Raw genomic sequence first — 19,295 nt, forward strand, 5'->3', positions numbered from 1 at the left:
ACAGGTACTCTCAGTGGATACATGGAGAAGAAAGATCAAGAAAAGGAGTAATTTATGGCTGAGGTTTAGTCTTGTCAGAACAGCTTTTGCTAATGAATACAGGGTAGGAGACTAAGATGCAACTATTCACTATGGCTTGGCTGTGCCAGAATTGAATGTGCACAAATACACTGTACAAACTGGTTTTAATAGGTTGGTTTCTTCCTACTATACAGAGCTGTGTGTAGTGTATGACCAGGTTTTTGGGGTGACCTACTCATGAAGCAGACTGATTAGTGGATGACCAGGTTTTTCAACTATGGAATGCTTTTATCAGCTGTGAAGATACTCAAGAGGTTTTGCACATATTTATTAAATCAGGAGACAGGGATATTTGGTATCTGGAGATGATCTGGGGTACTAAAAAATAGAGGAAAACCTGCAGAAATTTTTCCCTTCACAGCTGGAGATTTTTTTTTTTTTTTACATATAAAAGTTAAAGAGAACAAGCATTCGTATTTCAGTCCCAAGATGTTTTATAACTTAGAAATCCCTTCATCCCCTGGCCACACCAGTATTTTCAAACTCTAAAGTAAGCAGAACATTATTTTCAACAGCAACAATGTGAAAGTGTTATCTCCAGCTGCATACTGTGTGGTCATGGGTGTAACATACTGAACCCATGAAGTATATTGGGCTGGGATGAAAATGAGAATCCTTTTTGCAATGTTGTCTTGCATCTATTTCCCACCTCAGCCTTAAAAAGAAATCAGGTCATCTCATCTCCACAGACATAACAAACAGGACTTAACTGGGACAAGACATCCTTGTCTCACGCTATAATCAGCAAGTGCCTCAAGCATCTGGTTAGAAGTCCTCTTATGTAGGCACTGAGCTCCTCAGTTTCAACTTAGTTTTGTTTGTTCTGATGATACAGTGCAAACAGCTGTACTGAAATGGAAAACAAGGCAACCTGTTGCCTCATCTCAACAGTTTTCATGCCTTCCTTTTACTGGAGTTCCCTCTTCTGCCATACAATGTTTCTTATGGCTCTTCAAAGTGGGATGATCTACAACACCTGAGCCTGTCAGCCCTGTCTGCTTCTTGCCAGTGGGTTACTGGTCTGTTTGCCAGGTTTCTTTCCAGATGTTCATACTTTGAAATACTAGGCTTCAAAATGATCATGTCATTTAGGAAGGAAGTTCCTTAGAGTCTGAAATGGGGAAGCATCTGGCACCTTCTCAGAGAAGCCACCCCTGTGCCCCTGCTGCTACCAAAACGTTGCCATGCAAACCCAATACAGTTTCAGGTGGCAAGACTGTGGAGGATTCGGTAGGACGTGCTGTACCTGCAGTAACAGAACAATGCCCTTCCTATTTGGGAGCCTTTCCTGAATTCCCTCGTCATCAAACATGCTTAAAGATATAACCAAAAATGACATTTTAAATAAGGTGTACATAAGCAAGTTGGCAAGAAACAGAATCAAAAATCCCCCAAAGGTCCTAAATACCAACAAACTTCTTTCCTAGGTCTTAAAACTAATAAATGATGATGCACAGGATCTTCAAATTAGCTGGCAGGAAGACTGGAAATACAGATTGCCCCTAGCTGTTTATAAAGTTCACACATCGAATGACATTTGCCCTTCTGGCTTGATGAGATAGAAATTGCCCCTTCTCCTGTTTTTGACTTTTAAAGCATTCTGCACAGATGAATGTATTCCTTACAAGGGATGTAAATAGGAAAATGCCCATTTTCTATACATACATGGCATATAGCTTACATTTACCACTCTATTTTTAAATAAACACTCTGACTTATAATGAATGACATTATAATTAACTCACAATTAACAACTTCTGGTTAAACTGCAATTTCCCTTATTTTTTGTGAATGTCAGGTGTTTGCTGCAGCACAGCACAGAACATGGAATTCTCCAATTTGTACCCTCTCACTTTCTTTGCTGCTCGCAAGTTCCAATGATACTTTTAAATTAATCCTAAAGCCATTTCTTTGTATTTAAAAATGAAGTACAGTAAAACAGAAGAAAATGATTCAGCGACATTTTGCCTGCCGGTAGACTTCTTAAGCTCAGAAAGGTAATGAGACATCACCTCTTCATACCAGTTTAACTCCTGGCTTAGTTCTCTGACCTCACGACAGAAAACTGTGCCATTTCACTGATCCTTCTGTTTTTGTGAAGGAAAATGACATCATTCAGAGCATGTGAATTAAGTTTTTAAGAAAGAAAACAGTGATAATTACCTTTTCATTCCTAACAATGGAAAAACTATAAATTCATGAAAGAGTTACAGGAAAACAATTATTAATGATTAAGAAGTCCATGTGAAACCTCCTGTGTAATTATGAAGAGAGAAACAATCCAAAAGAAATTAAAAAAATAAGGTTTGTGGGAGGAGGAAAAATAAGTGGCTGAAATGGAAAAATACAAATAAACAAAACAAAAAGGGAAGAAAAGCTAGGAGATCTGGAAAAGACCCTAAAATGACACTGGACATAAAGTTAAAAGTAAGCAAGAGTCATTATATGGCCAAAAATCTGATCAATGGTTTTGCAGAATGAATTATTTTATAGAGCAGAAGTTACTATTACCCCTCTTCAAGGGGCTGGTTACTACTTCAGAGTATGATTTCTGTTTTGGATTGCTGTTCCTGGGAGTATTTTTGTATTGGATTTGGCTCAGCTGATTAAAACAAATGTCAATAACTTCATAAAATAATGATAATTATTAAAACATGCCTTAAATACCCAAACATACAGATGTCTCACAAATGCAGGTACAGTATTGAACAGTTAAAGATTTTCAAGGATATATATTTCTCTTCGGTAATTTCAAACATCTCATATCTGATTTTTTTTCAGGTTGAGCCAGAATTAAAAGAAGTGTATATATCATAAAACCTTCACACACTTTGAATACACAAAGTAATGCAAACATTCGTATGCTATTCTGAAAGTTTAAGCTCCACAGAGAACAGAACTTACAGTTTAATCTTCCAATATTGTATTTTAATACACTATACAGTATCTTACAACCAAGTAAAAGCTTTAAATAAAATATTTGTAGTTTAAATGGATTTAACAGCAAAACTTGAAGCTTGTTAGTTATAGACAACTTCATATGGTAATACATATCTCAATTTATACAGCTTTTTAATCACATTTTTGCAGAGTCTTACAAGGTAAAGAATTCAAGAGTCTGCTCCAACTCTGCACATTTTTTGACATGAATTAGGTAAAATGAATGTATACTTTGAATTCCGTAAAAATAGTGTTTCTGCCAGGAAACAGAGAAGTCTGGAATTACTTTCGGTGTTCGTTAAAACCTATTGCAGTGAGCAACCAGCAAAGATATGCACAGGCAGCTAAATTAGAAAAAGAATATAAACCCCAGTATTTACATCTGTTAACAAAAATAACTTGTTTTTTAGAATGTACAGATAACTTGTTAGAAAATCACTTTTTGAAAATCACAAGCAAATGAAACATTTTTTCTATTCTTTTACTAGAGATTTTTTACATATCTGATTTACTAAGTTTATAATATTGCTTTATAATATGTTATTATTAAGTTTTGTTTTCTGCCACCAGTGATAAAACTGGATATTTTACAGCAGAGGTAACATTCAGTTCTTCACACTCATTCCATTTTATTAGCTCAGTATGTATCAGGTCATTTTGAAAATTTCTGTAAAGAAGAATATGAAAAACATTATTTAACTGACTGTAACACTGCTTTGAAATGGTGTTACCACTGTTTAAAAAAAAGGAAGGAAGAATTAGTATTTATTTTACATATCATCTGAGCTCATCATTCTATTTTTTCATGCAGCAACTATGCAGATTAAAAATATTCTTGAGCAATCTTGCGTAACTTATAAATTGTTTCTCCATCTGAAGTTGGGAGACATGTCATGTACTGTTAAGAAAAAAAGACCAAATTAGTCACAAACTAACACTTAGATGCTATATATAAACATTACAGACGATCTCAAACTTAACCTGTACATGCATATGTATGTCTATACATGGCATTTTTTATTAAAACCACTGGAATACTTTCCTTCAGGCCAGTGTTGCATTTTAATGGAAGATGATAAACATTAACTGTTTCACAGTGTAACCTAGCAATATAAAGAATGATTAATAAAAAAGTGTTTAATAATCTCACAGTTATTGAAAGTTCAGAATATTAAAAATTCTAGATATTAAGAAATTTGAGGTAGCAGAACAACTGTTGCATTTTCCGAAATTTATGAACTTCAGAGAAAAAAAAATTGTGCTAAGAAATTAAGAACAGTCAAATTATTTTTCTCTCTTCATCAGCAGTGTTTTAAAAATGTGAAACAATGACCAAGATACTTATATCCAAACATGGGAGAAAGCTTACATGCCCATATTGTACCATGCTCCTGTACACGACATTATTTTTCTGAGTGAGAAAAGCAAATCTGTAAAGGCATTATCACTCCTAATTCAAGTTATAAAAGTTATGTACCAACATAAACTGCAATTTCTAGTATGAAGTGGTGAATTAATGACTGCAGCAGACAGCATATGGCCATAATTTGCATTGAGTAACTCTCTTGTAAGGTTGTAATGTGCCTGTCACATTCACTACAGATACTGACAACATGGTTCTTTGGAAAAATATTTTGGAAAAATTAAGCAGACATTGTTATGACTGCAGCTTGAGTCTTCCATAATGGGAACAATACTTGAAATACTGCAACTTGGACTATGTGGAAAGGACATCATATCAAAACCAAATGAACAACTACTATTGGTACACAAGCATTTGTATGCTACATTCTCAGAACCAAAAGAATAAATTTTCCTTTCCCGTGTCCTTAATTTGAACTGAATAACTGACAAAGGTCACATGATGTTAAGGGTTTATTAACAGATATAACTACAAGTGTTCTGATGAGATTGCTTCCCTCCCTCTCTGGGAGCTCAAATTGAAGATTAAAAAACAAAAAATCAAAAAACTTTAAAGTGCATTTCTTGTGCTTCATGGAGAGCAGGAACACACAGCTGAATCAAGACCCTCCAACTGGAGTAGAAGAGTCACAATAATTCTTCTAATTAGTATCTCCTCTAGCTATTTAAACTTTCTAATCATTTCAAGCAGTTGCTACTTTGCGAACAGCCTGAAGCTCCGTATCTGCTGTCTCCAAAATACAAAGGTGATTTCTGAGGAAAACTGAGCTGGTTTTGTTCAGTAAGCATGAGAAAGGTATTCTGGGAGAAACGGAAAGGAAGACTGCCTGGCTTAAGAGATGAAAGTCACTAGCTCACTCAAAATTAATTCCTGGACTTCTAAGATGCATACACACAGTCTACTGTAGCAAAGACTGCAAGTCTAGCTTTACAAAGAAAACTAATTTATCCACTACTTCATCTAAACAGAAAATGCTGTTGCTTGAGCTACGTTGGCAGTGAAAAGGATAAATAGACAACAGCATCTGATACCCCAGAGGAATCTTGTGGAGCCAAACTGGAGAACTGTGTAAGTCAATAATGTTACTAACCAAAAATTGAGATCACATTTAAAAGCTGATCCAATAAGTATCATGCTGGTAAGCTTTCATGGCATTCTGCACAAAATATACGTGAAGATGTCATTTTCTGAATTTCAGTAATGACTGTATTCATGTGACTCTAGACTATTTTATAGAGGCAGGTCATCATTATTTCAAAAATTGTCTCAACTGTTCACACAATTAGTATGTAGTAGCTGATTTAATAAAATAAAGAGAAGGTCTTAGTTGGAAAAAATACACTAATTTCAAGTTGTTATTCAGGTTGGTAAATGCTGAAAATTTGAAACAGTTGTAAATATTAATGTAATTATTATAAGTAGACAGTCCTGGGTGCAGTTATGTAATGTACAGACAGGAGTATTTTCCTTAGTTTCTGGCTGAATAACTTCTCCACATGCGCATGCCATTACAGAAACAGAATACTTCACCTTGTTCGCTAAAAGTAAAGGCACAAGGCAAAAACAATAAACTAAATATAGTTGCTCTACTTCAGTACTGTACTAATCAGAAATTGTAAAAATTTACACTGCATGATTTTAACCATCTCGAGAACACATACATGTAAAAATATGCATTTAGGAAAGGCAGAAACGTAAAACGTATTCCCATAAAATACTATGTACATGCATGTTTAGGTAAGAATTTCAGAAAATACACAAACGTATAAACACTAGCATTAGGAATGTATTCCATGGTATGTTTTAAATGAAAATGTAAAGGTATATGCATTGGAGTAATCTGTGCTCTAAGTATGTCACAAATACTTTATAAAATATTTTCTGAAAGTCTGGAAATACTGTATAGCCAGAGGCCTTTTATATATAATTCTACTTCAGTTGTCTGAAGGACAGCCACTACAACTAATTGCAGGTTTTTTCCCCCTGGATATAATCCACTAAAATATAATGAGAAACAGTATATAGAAAATCAAAATTAAAATTACCCTCTACCCACAACTTACACACTTTTCCTTCTTTTTCCAACTTCTTCAAGTGGACTAGGAGGTTATTTTCTGCTGCTGGAAGTAAATTTTCAGGGATCTCCTAATGGGAACACAAATACGCATTTTGTATTTGTTTAAATATCTCCCAATTATTTTTTTCAATATATGTAACTCATGGTTCAACATACATAGATCTTCCTCTTCTAAACTGCTATGTTGAACATTCAGTTAGTTATATAATGACAACAAACTAAAATGAGCAAATCAATTTTACACCAGTTAAACTAGTAGCCCCAAAACACACTTTAGTTTACTTTGCTCGTATTTTTGCATTATCCATTTGTGTTATGCAAACTTTGGCCAACACTAAGACTGTGCTCTTCTGAGCTTGGTCTGCACTGGGTCAGCATTTTTAAAGGCAAATTTGGAGATGTATTTCTCCACCGATACCTATCACTTCTATTCCATGACAATGTTTGCATAGGTTTAAATATCCTTTAACAATTAGCATCTATAAAAGAGTGAACAATTTAAAAATACAACAGCTTCGGGAGGACAAAACATCTCTTAAAGTTTTCTAATGCCCACTAGGTAAAAGCCAATTAGATTTCAAAATACTCCTCTCCAGCTCTGTCATTCTAAAAGAAAAGCTGCCTTTTTGAAAATTAAACAGTTGTTCTCCAAGTAACACGAGTCTGGCAGGAAAATTCACTAGAAAACTAGCTCAATAAATTGTGAATCTTTAAAAAGCCGGAAAAGATTACACTGTCATTTTTAATATGAAAGCTTTAGTAGTACTGAGAAAATTCTCATCCTATAGTGACAGGACAAGTGGTTTGTGATTTAGAAGAACATGTGCATGGCTGTATACTTTAAAAGCTGTTGCTGTTCAGGCAGGAAAACTGCAGGAGCTAAACAGCCACAGGTAATGGGTACATCAGCACTGCAAAATGTTCAATGTGACGTAGTCAATTCTTTTGCAAACTGGGGATCAGCAGAACCACGAAAAATGAGTTATGAAGCTGTTACAGACTTACTCACAAGCCACTGCCATAGGCAACTTAGACATCTTCCTCTGAAGCAAATGCTGTAACTTTTATCTTTACTTGATAGGAGGGGTAGCCCCCATATCACATGTACAAATTACCTAGGTTACATGAAGAATGATGAAGTAGGAAATAAGTACTTTTATGTCTGCCTAACGACACAACGCAAGCCACCCAACTTCTGAGCACAATATCTATCTTTGTGGAACTACAGTCCTCCTGCATCCTCCTGCAGACAGATAAACCAAGAACTAGAAGTTCTAAACAATCTTTCAGGAGACTCCAAACACACTTTGACAAATCAACAATTAACAGTCATCTCATACTTTTCACTTAGAACCAAGCACTACAACTTTATTTTTGCTTGGTCCTATGAAACTGTGCTTAGGACCATCTAGATAGTGAAATAAGAAGGTTGTAAGAATCATCCAGGCCCTACTCCAATGAAGTGCTTAAACAATGCAATTTAAATGCACAGTCATATATGAAATCTGAACAAGCAGAATTTATTTTTTCTCTTTTAAAAAGCCACCACTGTCTTCACTCAAACAAACCGTTACATACAATTTTATGAACATAACCTCAATTTTCTTTAGTTTGATCTAAAAACTTTTAATCAACAATTACCTTGTATACTATCTTTACAAGCTCCGAGGACGTATATGATTTTCCAGCATTCTTCTGGAAAACATTTAGAATTTGCTGTTCACGTGCTGTTCGGTGAGAAATGTAGCTTTGGATTCTAGCATTTGCATCACGTACTACTGGGCCATGACCTAAATCAAAACACAGGTACCAGAGCACTGTTACTTAAATTTGGAATTAAGCATGCTATTGAATAATTGATTCATTATTATATAAACTCTGGTAGACTTAAAAGTCATAAGAAGGGTGCAGCACCTATACATACCACCCTGTCAGAGTATCCTTGATGTTAAACTGTAAGACGCTCTTGCTCTTTGCAAGTTTTTTTGTTTGGTGGTTTGGGTTTTTTTTGCATATAAATAGGCTAAAATTAAGTTTGAATTTCTGCACCACAGTCTGAAATTGAAAAGCATTACAATGCAAAGGAAGCATTAGGATCTGAAAAGCGTGAATGGGGAGAGGGAATACTTCAGATGAGATAAGGAAAGCAAGGGAAGACTACTTCAGGCTATTAAAAAAAAAAGGAAAGGAGTTCACTGCTGAACAGATTTTAAGGATGAGATTCAGATCATTATATTACCTCTCTCTGCCTGTCTCACTCTCCCCAAAAGATACTGATGACTTCAACTGATTCTGGTCTTTGACCAGTATTGGCTGAGGTGAAGGACTCATGTACTACTGTCCTGTTGTGGGGCTATCTAGCAAACACAGGGCAACAGAAGTAACATCTTTAATTGCGACAGATAAATTTTCCAGGACAGATCTTCCAAAGTGACTCACCCACAGTAATTTATACCCTTGAGAACATAATTTCATAAGTATGATAAAAAAAAATCAATAGAAGACAAATCCATGAGCCAACAGGAATGTGTCAGAGCAGAAATAAGCAATGCACATGGAAGGCTGTATGTGGACCTTTTTATGTCTGGCATAAACAAACACCTGTTTTTTTCCTGGACTTACTATGGCAGATCAGAAATGTTCAACTTACTTTCGAAAGGTCTTTGAATCAAATTATAAAAAACCTTAATTGGTAAAGCACTAACCTTTGTGGAAAAATCAAATACTGCCTCATGATACACTAAAATGACAGATGAAATGAAAATGTTTTTCAGACATGAGTTACATGAACAAAAGTTAAACAATGTTTTACCTATAAAGAAATTTACTTACATCATGCTTTTTATAGCAAGGTTTCCTATTTCTTTGCCTGTATACCTCACCTGAAGTAGCAGCAGAAACTTCTAGCTCTGCCAGTCTAAACTCCAAGTAATTTATAAAATGAGAGAACAGAAACTATTGTGAAAAACACAGCTTTCTCTTAGAAGTCATTTGGCATCATCCAAATCAGGCAGTTTATTTTGGGTTCTCCGATTATTTAAAAAGAAATCATCATATTCTTTAGTTGTACTTTTGGGTTAACTGACTAAATGGATTTTTAGTTTTAAGGCTTTTAAAACTAGAGCTTATTCTGCCTGAGGACAGGCAGCTTATAGAAAAAGAACAACTATTTTTTCATGTTTTGAATATCTGTGAAGTAAGTGTCAAAGGAAACCTATTCTTCAGCAAGTCAAAATATTTATATGTATCTCAACTTACACACTCACTTCAGCAGATTTGAAATTACTAAATACACAACGAAGCTTACCTTGTATAGAGTGTAAAGGTAGTATAATAATAATAAAAGATATGTAACATGTAAATATAAAATTATTCTGTCATGGGCACATATATTTAATGATTTCAAACATCTTTAATCTGAAGCTATTATTCCGTACAAAATAAATTACAAATATAACAGTATCTCTAGTAAATATGTTGCCATTTAGAAAAAAAATGTTTAAATTTAGAAAAAAAAAAAGATATATAGAGCAGAGACTATAATGCTAACTGTCCATTCTCTTGCATTTTCTAATGACAGAAGTCGCATTAAAATCTTCAAAATTAAGGCCTGCACATGGAATCACAAGGCAGTCTTAAAACCAGTCTCTGCTCTTCCAACTGATTTAATTGACTTTTACTACAAGACCAATGTCAGTACCTGGAATGGAACACAAATTTTGCAAAGTTAAAGGCATTTCATATCCATTACATCATCTGATCCACAGCCATTACATATGCATATGCATACATTAAAATTATGTCAGAAAGCTTGGAACTAAATCCACATGTGGATCTTTACCACCCATAATTTTTCAGGGAAAGCAACTCAATTAACTTCACCAATAAATAAATTAGTAACTGCATAAATGTAAAATGTTTCTGAGTTTGTAAAATAGATCTCTCAAAATATGACTGCCTTTTCAATAGTTCAGATTTTATATCAGACAGCTTCATATTATTTCACACCTCTATAGCCCAGACTATCAGTTACAGTAAATTTTTATTCTCATAACACCCTGTGAAGTAATATAAATTTCTCTTACTTTACAGTAAATTAAAGCATTAAGGATAAAAATAATTGGCTTATGAAATCTTGCACAGATTCCTAACTCCAGTACCATTTTTTCTGTATTATCAAGGAACATCATTTATTACAGGATGGGGAGCCCTCTGCTGATTAAAATGCCCTTTTCTGGACCCAAGGATTCTCATCAACTATCGACTGTAAATAGACTGTCATGAGTATTCTGCCTGAAGTCATCTTCACATTAAATTAAAAAAGAAACATGGAAGGGGAAGGATTGGGAAAAATTCAGCTACTCACACCTAGCCAGCAGTCAGCTTGTTACAAAAATTCATGCTCCTCTACATCTAATCTGAAGCTGCAATTTAAGTGCTAAAGCATGGATGGAGAACAAGACAAACAGTTCAAGAATTATGAAGACCTATAACTGCAATAAAGTAAAAGTACTGAGCTCATACAGAATGTACTGGTAAAGCAAACTACCTTCTGCTATAGTTACCATTTTACTGTATAGACCAATAATATAAACAATTGTTCCGACTGGGCAATAGTTATCTTTTACACAATTGCACACACATTTTGTGATGCATGGATTAGCTCCAAACCATCTCAGTACTTAGCTACTCATCACTGAAAATATATAATAAATATCCAACTGGCTTCCTAATGGCAAGTACAGCATGAACATACTTACAACAGTGTAGGAAATAGTTACAGATAAATGGCACAAATATTCAACCTTCCTGAATGTGTAATCTAGATAAATTAGGGAGAGAGTGAAATATAACAGATAAAACTGATAAACCCAATAGAATTTGGCATATATGGGGTTTTGGAAGGCAGAAACTCAATTAAAGCAACAGCCTTAGTTTTGTAGGTATTTAAGAAATAAAATAGAACATTTAATTCATCGAGACTGAGATTCAGAAGGCTATTCTTAGTTTTACCAGTAGTTAAGTCAATAACTATGAGCAAGTCACTATTTCTGTCTGTCAGCCTCCACATCCCTGGAATATTTATAGTGGTATTTTTCTTAAATAGCATTTTAATGATTAGATCTTAAAGCATTTAGAGAACACCTACTTCAAAAGAAGCATATCTTAAAAATGAACACAAAAGAGATTTTGTTATGTAGGCTAAACATAGATGGTTACGGAGGAATACAGAACTGAGAATGTAGACACAGTCACTCAGAATGACAAGCTGAAGATGATGAAACAGAATAAATCAGAAAAAATCCTGAGATGTAGCTCTGAAAAATCAAATGAAGAACTTAAACCTTAGCTACATAATGAATTCTTAAAACCCAGTCTTGACAAACAGACAAGTGCTTTATATGAAAAGTAAATGCATTCCCAAGGTTTGGGGGAGATAGAGGAAAAAAAAATAAAGCAAAGTCATAGACTGAATGAATCAGCAACTTATTTTTAGAACATGACCTTTGACCTCTTGGTTCTTGTTCAAATTTAAGCTAAGTCATTAACCAAGTCAACCATCTGACAGTTCTGCAGCTTTCCATGATTGATCTGTGCTGAGGACAGACACCCCTCAAAAAAACTTACTAAGTTACTCACATTGGCAGTGTATGTGGGGATGCAAATCCAAGGTAACATTAAGGCTTGTGGATAAAGTAATATAAGAAAACCAAAGTTGCTGCATAATTCCAACACTGAAAGATTCTGGCCTCTGTATGCTCTGGGCTCAGAAGCACAAGATTCACCCTCAGATGGAGAAATGTCAGGAAGGAAAGGTATCTACCACTGAAAAATTTTCAAGTCTTGCCATAAAGTCTTATGCAGTGGGCATATATTACGTAATGAACTTGAATTGTTAGATTAGTAATGGTGTTTGATTTTAATAAAAGTTCTCAAATTCTTAGAGGAGATATTTAAAAATTGTATAGTAAAACAGAGCAGTTCAAAATAGAACCACTTACCTGGATATATTAAATTTAGTTTCATTTGTAACAACCTCTTCAAAGTTTTCATGTAATCATACAGGTCTTCAATTACAGTTGTTCCTTCCCCTAAAATACAGTCACCGGAAAACAGAGCATTTTCTTCTTCTAGATGTAAAGCCATATGATCATCAGTGTGTCCAGGCGTATATAACACTCTAAAGAGCAACAAAAAAGCATGTTTTTCATATTGCATATATGCTTCATTTTCAGAAGCTAGAAACACATGATAGAAATCATACACTTACAATGTAGCCCACAATAAGAACCAGAAAGAAATAGACCAGAAAAGGCTGAAATGTTGATGCAAACAGGGTATCACTTGGTCTAATCCCAGTCCATTCTCTTATACTATTGTAGAGAACACTGATCACCATCTCTAACATGCTTTTACTTACATGACGTATCATAATAAAAAGGCATTAAGGGAGCTGGCTAGTCATGTAGAATTTGTGTGACACAAGGCTTTACTCTGAAGCTTTAAAAAAGAAAAATTGACAGGTTATCTCCAGATGGAAACATGAAGTTCTTGACATACACCTTGCACTTCGCAAAAGAGAGCAAGGATGATGTTGCCAATTCTTTTAGAAATTAAGTATAAACTTTGAGACCAAACCCTGATAAATTTCTGTCTCCTGAAATTTATTTTTCCTTGAAAGCCCCATGACACAGTGCAGCTGAGCTGTCAAATACAAGGAATCACAGTCTTTTAGCTGTTCTACCTGCAGGTTGTTAAACATCTGAATGGTAAGGACTTAGGACCCCACAGCTTGAAGGAGTACTGCATTCCAACGCAGCAATTGGTATGTACATAGTAACCTGAGTTGCTGAGGAGCTGCACCGCAGTGTCCTTTCACTATGATTTTTGAAAGGCAGAAGGCCTCATGCTGAGGCTGATTCAATGTGAAAGTAACACAACTCAGACCAGCATCCCTGCTGAAATTCAGCAGCATCTTCTTGTTAAAGGCAGATGCGTGAAAGCAGCAAACAGGAACCGACAGAGCTGGTGCCAAGCATGGTGTACAGGCCAAGATAAGCAGCACACAGCCACATCTATGCAGGGCTGGGAGACCGCAAGTGAGCCATTGTCCTGCGGAGGCAAATCAAGCTGATGGGTTCCATCTTGCCCTCATATGAAGTAGTATCCTCCAGTTCTTGACGAAACATTACCAGGAAGCTTAACCACTAATTGGAAAAACAAAGGAAAAAGAACCCAATGCTATCTGGCACAGCTTGAAAATCTGAAGATTGCTAACTAAAATTTAACATGCAGATACTGCTATTTTGGCACCAGTGGTGGATCTAAGAGTATCCTTAAAGTGTTTACTGAATTAACCAGGTGAGAATTCCTGCTTTTAGCATAAAGTTTGGCTGCATTACCCCAAACTTCAAATGTGCCACCCCTGTCTGACTTGGATTCAAATTTAGCAAGTTGTTTTCCATGTCTAAATTGATTTTGTCCAAACATGGGCCACACAGAGTAGTGATAGATCTTCAATAATCAACATAATACTCTCCATGTTTGGTTTCTTTTTTTTTTTTTCTTCACAATAACAAAATAAAATGCTTTTGGTCAAATATATCCGTTACTTTTACATTTCTTCTTCCTATCAACCAGCTGGCATATTCTACAAGTGGGATATAATTCACATCTAAACTGAGGAAAACGAGCAAAATTTGTCCTGCGAAGAGTAATGCATTTATGCATTAATGTTAATGAAAGAACTCTGGAAAAGAACAGTCAGATCTTTTCTTTGTGTCTGTGTTTGTGTGAGGCAGAGTGGCTTTCTGTTTCAGACTCATTCAAGCTAACAAGACAGGCAATATACTCTCTCAGAAGAAGCCCTTCCAAATTGGCACCCTACAAAGAACCTGACAGGTTAAAATGTTAAAAATTTAAACCCTTAAGTATTAAAGGTTTTAGTGTCTGAGAAATATTTTAAAAGTAAAAAGAAATGCACGCTAAATATTCCATCCAGACTACCATAAACTTCCCCAATATATAATTTTTAATAAGTGTGCTGGTTTTGGCTGGGAGAGAGTTAATTTTCTTCACAGTAGCTATTACAAGCCTATGTTTTGGACTTGTGCTGAAAACAGTGTTGGTAATACAGGAATGTTTTCATTACTGCTGAGCAGTCAAGGTCTTCTCTGCTTCTCACCTCACCCCACCAGCAACAAGGCTGGGGGTGCACAAGAAGCTGGCAGGGGATGCAGTCAGGACAGCTGACCCCAACTGACCAAAGGCATATCTCACACCATGTGATGTCATGCTCAGCATATAAAGCTGGGGGAAGAAGGAGGAAGGGGGAGATGTTTGGAATTATGGTGGTTTTCCCCAAGTAACTGTTAAGTGTGATGGAGCCCTGCTTTCCTGGAGGTGGTTGAACATCTACCTGCCCATGGGAATGAATTCCTTGTTTTGCTTTGCTTGCATGTATGGCTTTTGCTTTACCTATTAAAATGTCTTTGTCTCGACCCATGAGTTTTCTCACTTTTACCCTTCCAGTTCTCTCCCCCATCCCACCAGGGGGTAGTGAGCAAACAGCCATGTGGGGCTTAGCTGCTAGCTGGGGTTAAACCACGACAGTCTTTTTTGGCAACCAGCACAGGTACCCCTTGAAGCATCAGTGGCTGTGCACGAGGTCACGCTGAAGCACTTCAAGGCATGTGGCCATGGATAAGCCCACAAGAGAGCAGGTACATCCCTGCAGCCATGGGTAAGGCCAGGCTGGAGCAGCTATTTGTCTGAAGGCATTGTGGCCCATGGAGAAGGCCATGCTGGAAGAGGTGCACCTTAAAGCCACTGTGGCTGTGTGTAAGTCTACGCTGCAGCAGGTCTAGCCCTGAAGAGACTGGCACACTGATAAGGCCCCACTTAGAGCAGGCACACCCCGAAGGGACTGCATCTGAGCATAAATCCAAGCCAGAGCAGGGCAAGGGGAGGAGTTCATTGCAATGTTAAACCCTATAACCTGGCCCAAAGGGTCCAGGGTGGAGATTGTAATGGAAATACCTTTAAATTGTTGCAAGCCAGGATTTGAGTTGCATGTTTTGGGAATTACTACAGCAGGAACCACCCAAACCAGTGGAGGACAAGTCTTACATGAAGCAGTGCCATGTGCAGCAGCAACCTGACCTGAGCTGGCTTTCGTGCCCGGTTACTCCATACAACACTCCCCCTCTCCTGTCCCGAGTGACCACCATAACAGATGGAGCCCAAAGTCATAGACTAAATGAACTCAGTGGACATTTTGTGGACATTTTATAGACATTTTACAGGGGTGGTCCACAGACTAAGGGAATGATATCTGTGCATTCTATCAAAGGATGGGAAAGGGGGTGCTTGTTAATGAGGTTGTATTGGAGAGTGTGGGACCCGAGCATGACGTAAATAACGTATGGGGTGCAGAATGTGCTGGTTTGGGCTGGGATAATTTTTTTCATAGTAGCTAGTATGAGGCTATGTTTTGGATTTGTGCTGAAAACAGCATTGCTAATACAGGCATGTTTTCATTACTGATGAGCAATGCTTACACAGAGACAAAGTCTTTTCTTCTCCTCACCCCACCAGCAATAAGGCTGGGGGTGCACAAGACACTGGGAAGGGACACAGTCGGGACAGCTGACCCCAACTGACCAAAGGGATATCCCACACCATATGATGACATGCTCAGCATATAAAGCTGGGGGAAGAAGGAGGAAGGGGAGGATGTTTGGAATTATGATGTTTGTTTTTCCAAGTAGCCCAAAGCAAGTGAGTGGCTGTGTGGGGCTTAGTTTTTGGCTGAAGTTAAACCCCAACAAAGAGTGATGAGAAAGTATGTAAAGTCCTATTTGATTTTTCTCAGAGGAAATATTTTTTCAGGGGAATTGTTCTTAATTTCTCTGCTGAGGCAAAAAATCAAATGCTAATTCCTGATAATCTTCATTCATTAAAACAATTTCTTCATATGAACACATCCTGCTGGATCATGATAGGAAGTCTACATGCATAAGTGTCGAAAAGATTAGATGTATGGATTGCCAGTCATTAGAAGTTAGGGTACATAAATGTGTCAAAATTTTGTAGAAAAAAGCAAACTTGCAGAAATCAGTGTTTACCTGAGTGTGGCTCCCTCTGTCTGTATCACATCTCCTTCTTCAAGATAAAAATATTTATGTCCTCCTTCTATTATTTCTTCATGGTGAGGGACACGAGGAAGCTTACAGATGCGATATTCAGACTCTATTGAAAGAAAGCAAAGAAAATGATGTTTTGAGTTTGTCACTAATAAAGCTAATTCCACAGAAAGGCTACTTTTTGAACAAGTACTATTAATTACTACACAGTATGAATAAAAAACTAGAAACAAGAAATTCTGTGCAGTAACTTTACGTTTACAAAGCAACCTTATTCCTGAGCCACAAACACTGAATAGTGAAAGCCATTGAAGCTGAATACTGTACTCTGTACCAGCAGCAATTTTGAAGATGAAAAAGCACAAGTGAAATTAATAAAGGTCAATAATTATTATATTTTACAAATGTTCCTTCTTGACTCATAAAGAGCCAAAAAAAGGTTTCTACGACATCATTAAGATTTCTGCACTCATGCTCTGCATTATGATTCACAGAAGCACCATTCAACGTTTTATTAACAGTAGATGGAGGCTTTCTGACCTGCAACTTCCCTCAGTGTCTTATCGCTCTGAACTGAGCATGAACTAGAAATGCCTTGGCTGGGACAGCTATGGATAGCAACCCAGAATGGTATTTATATCCTTTGCTAGTCTTTACAACCATAGTCATGGGCTGACAAGACGAAATCCTCACAAAGACACCAGTTTTCAGTCATGGCCAGTCATCTTCACACATAAGTATCTGGCAATTTTACAAAATCTGACAAAGCCTGTGACAAAGCTTGTGATGAAGTCTGATGACGATAAGAACTGCAATATCCATGCTGCTTATTCTATTCCCAGATACTGAAGCAGAAATGTCTCTTACTGTTTATCTACACAAAATACATATTTGTAGATCAGAATGTACCTGCCGACTGCCCTACCCTCTTCCTTCTCATGATCTGATGCCTACAAATTTGCCAGCAATTACTAATGGTCTGCTGTAAGTTATGCACTATCTTTTTCAGAAATTGAGTTATTTAATTTTTACACAAACAAAAGTAATAGTAAATCTGTCATTACTGAAAATGTAGAAAGGAACGAGTATTAAGTTTTTCTCACATCTCTTAATATCATGTAAGCTGCTGATGGCTATCTAGGTTCTCATTCACACATAATAAAAATTCACTATGAAGCTATGCACAGGTATTGAAGAAAAACTGTAGTACAATATTCAGATTATTTACTGCTCTCATTCTACACATTGCAACAGTATCATGAAATTGAATGTAGTGTACATGGAGATTCCAGAAGAACCCAGATGATTTGCACAGCACTGTAAAAAGCTTTTTCTTGCCAAATATGTAACATTTGCAACAATATCTGAAATCGCTGGCCTACCATTAGGGATATTTGTGCAGATATCAGGTATTCCACCAGTATGATCACGATGCCAGTGTGTCACTAAAATTTCCTGAATTGAGATGTTGAACTCTGACAGCGTCTGCTTTAAACAGCCGATATATTCAGGAATAGCTGGTTCCCCAGTGTCAATAAGGACTCTTCTACACATGGAAAAAAAACAAAAACAACAAAACAAGCGAGGGGGGGAAAAAAAAAAAAAAGTGAGAGACTTGGGAGTGCTCACGTGACAGTTAAAGAATGTTAAAAAAAGAACCCAACATTGCATGGAAATGTGGTGATAATGGATGTCTCCATACTCCAGACGCCATCTCTTCCCTCCTTGATATTCTATCCCCGTGCTATAACAATTTACAAAGGAGAATAAATAACAAATTGAGACCGCATATTTCCAACTACCGGACAAGTCGCAGGAGCTGCCATTTCGTACCGCCGGGGAGCTGCAAGGCCCCAGGCGACGAACCCATCCCCGTCCCTCACGGAATTCTTGGCCGAACAGTCGCCCGGCCGAGCCCCCGCATCCCACCTCTCCGAGCCGCCTCCGGGCACCGGTCCCGAAAACAATGCCGTATTTTTAAAGTTTTTCTCCTCTTTTTTACCCTAAGTAAGGGATTTCGGAACAGCCCGGTAACCGCCTCTCGAGCCGGAGGCAACGCACAGGCCCCAAACGCGACGGCCCCAGCCCCTTGCCCCGGCCCCGAACAGGGTCGTTACCTGGGCCCGGTGCCCACCAGGTAGGTGTTGGTGCCCTGCAGAGTCATGGGCCCCGGGTTGCAGCCCAGTACTCGCACCACTCGCGACGAAAGCCGCTCGATGCGCGGCAGCAGCGACACCATCTCTGCAGCAGCACCCCGCAAATCTCCCCCACTCCAGCCGACCGGCCCCGCTCCCCTCACGCCACCGCCGAAAGGCGAAGGCGCAGAGCACAACGCCCGGCGCCAGACGCGCGGCCTTCCGCCCGGCCGTGGGGCGGGCGCCTGGGAGGCGCCTCGGCTACCGCCCTCACTGAGGCGGATCCTCCTGGCCCCGGGCTATGGAGGAGAGCGGGCGGGTTTTCGCTTAAAACTCGGCCTCTAGGAACGAAAACTGGTAATTCAGGGCGATATTCCCCTTTGAGGGGTCGGTGCCTCGCTGCTGCGCAGTGAGAGGTAGGACGCGGCTTTGCTGTCTTCTTCCTAAAGGTGGGAGGAATTTGTTGTAGCGACAGCTGCATCTGCTGTGTGTTC

General features: G+C 37.7%; 1 protein-coding gene across 2 annotated transcripts; it reads right to left on the minus strand.

Moving 5' to 3' along the window:
• Positions 1–2,987: 2,987 nt before the first annotated feature.
• LACTB2 (lactamase beta 2) lies at positions 2,988–18,997 on the minus strand. 2 transcript variants are annotated; one of them, XM_026843129.1, is made up of 7 exons: positions 18,784–18,997; positions 18,049–18,212; positions 16,649–16,772; positions 12,524–12,702; positions 8,163–8,311; positions 6,512–6,589; positions 2,988–3,919 (listed from the first exon to the last, which is right to left on the minus strand). In XM_026843129.1, exons 1-7 carry the CDS (start codon positions 18,903–18,905, stop codon positions 3,845–3,847), a joined length of 891 nt encoding a protein of 296 aa, XP_026698930.1. In that variant the 5' UTR covers positions 18,906–18,997; the 3' UTR covers positions 2,988–3,844. The 2 variants fall into 2 exon arrangements, with proteins under 2 accessions (XP_026698930.1, XP_026698928.1); XM_026843127.1 differs by having other exon boundaries at positions 6,508–6,589.
• Between the last annotated feature and the right edge of the window lie 298 nt (positions 18,998–19,295).

The sequence above is a fragment of the Athene cunicularia genome (genome assembly GCF_003259725.1).
Source record: "Athene cunicularia isolate RWA chromosome 2 unlocalized genomic scaffold, athCun1 chr2_part1, whole genome shotgun sequence".
NCBI lineage: Eukaryota > Metazoa > Chordata > Aves > Strigiformes > Strigidae > Athene > Athene cunicularia.

Bases quoted from the DNA above. Each gene is read 5' to 3' on its own strand.
- LACTB2 (XM_026843129.1), bottom strand. From the start codon at position 18,905: ATGGTGTCGCTGCTGCCGCGCATCGAGCGGCTTTCGTCGCGAGTGGTG. The intron at 12,703-16,648 runs GTAAACACTGAT...GTTGCTCTTTAG, and splicing joins ACAGAGGGAGCCACACTCAG to AGTGTTATATACGCCTGGAC. The intron at 6,590-8,162 runs GTAATTGTTGAT...TGTTCCCATTAG, and splicing joins TTGTAAAGATAGTATACAAG to GAGATCCCTGAAAATTTACT.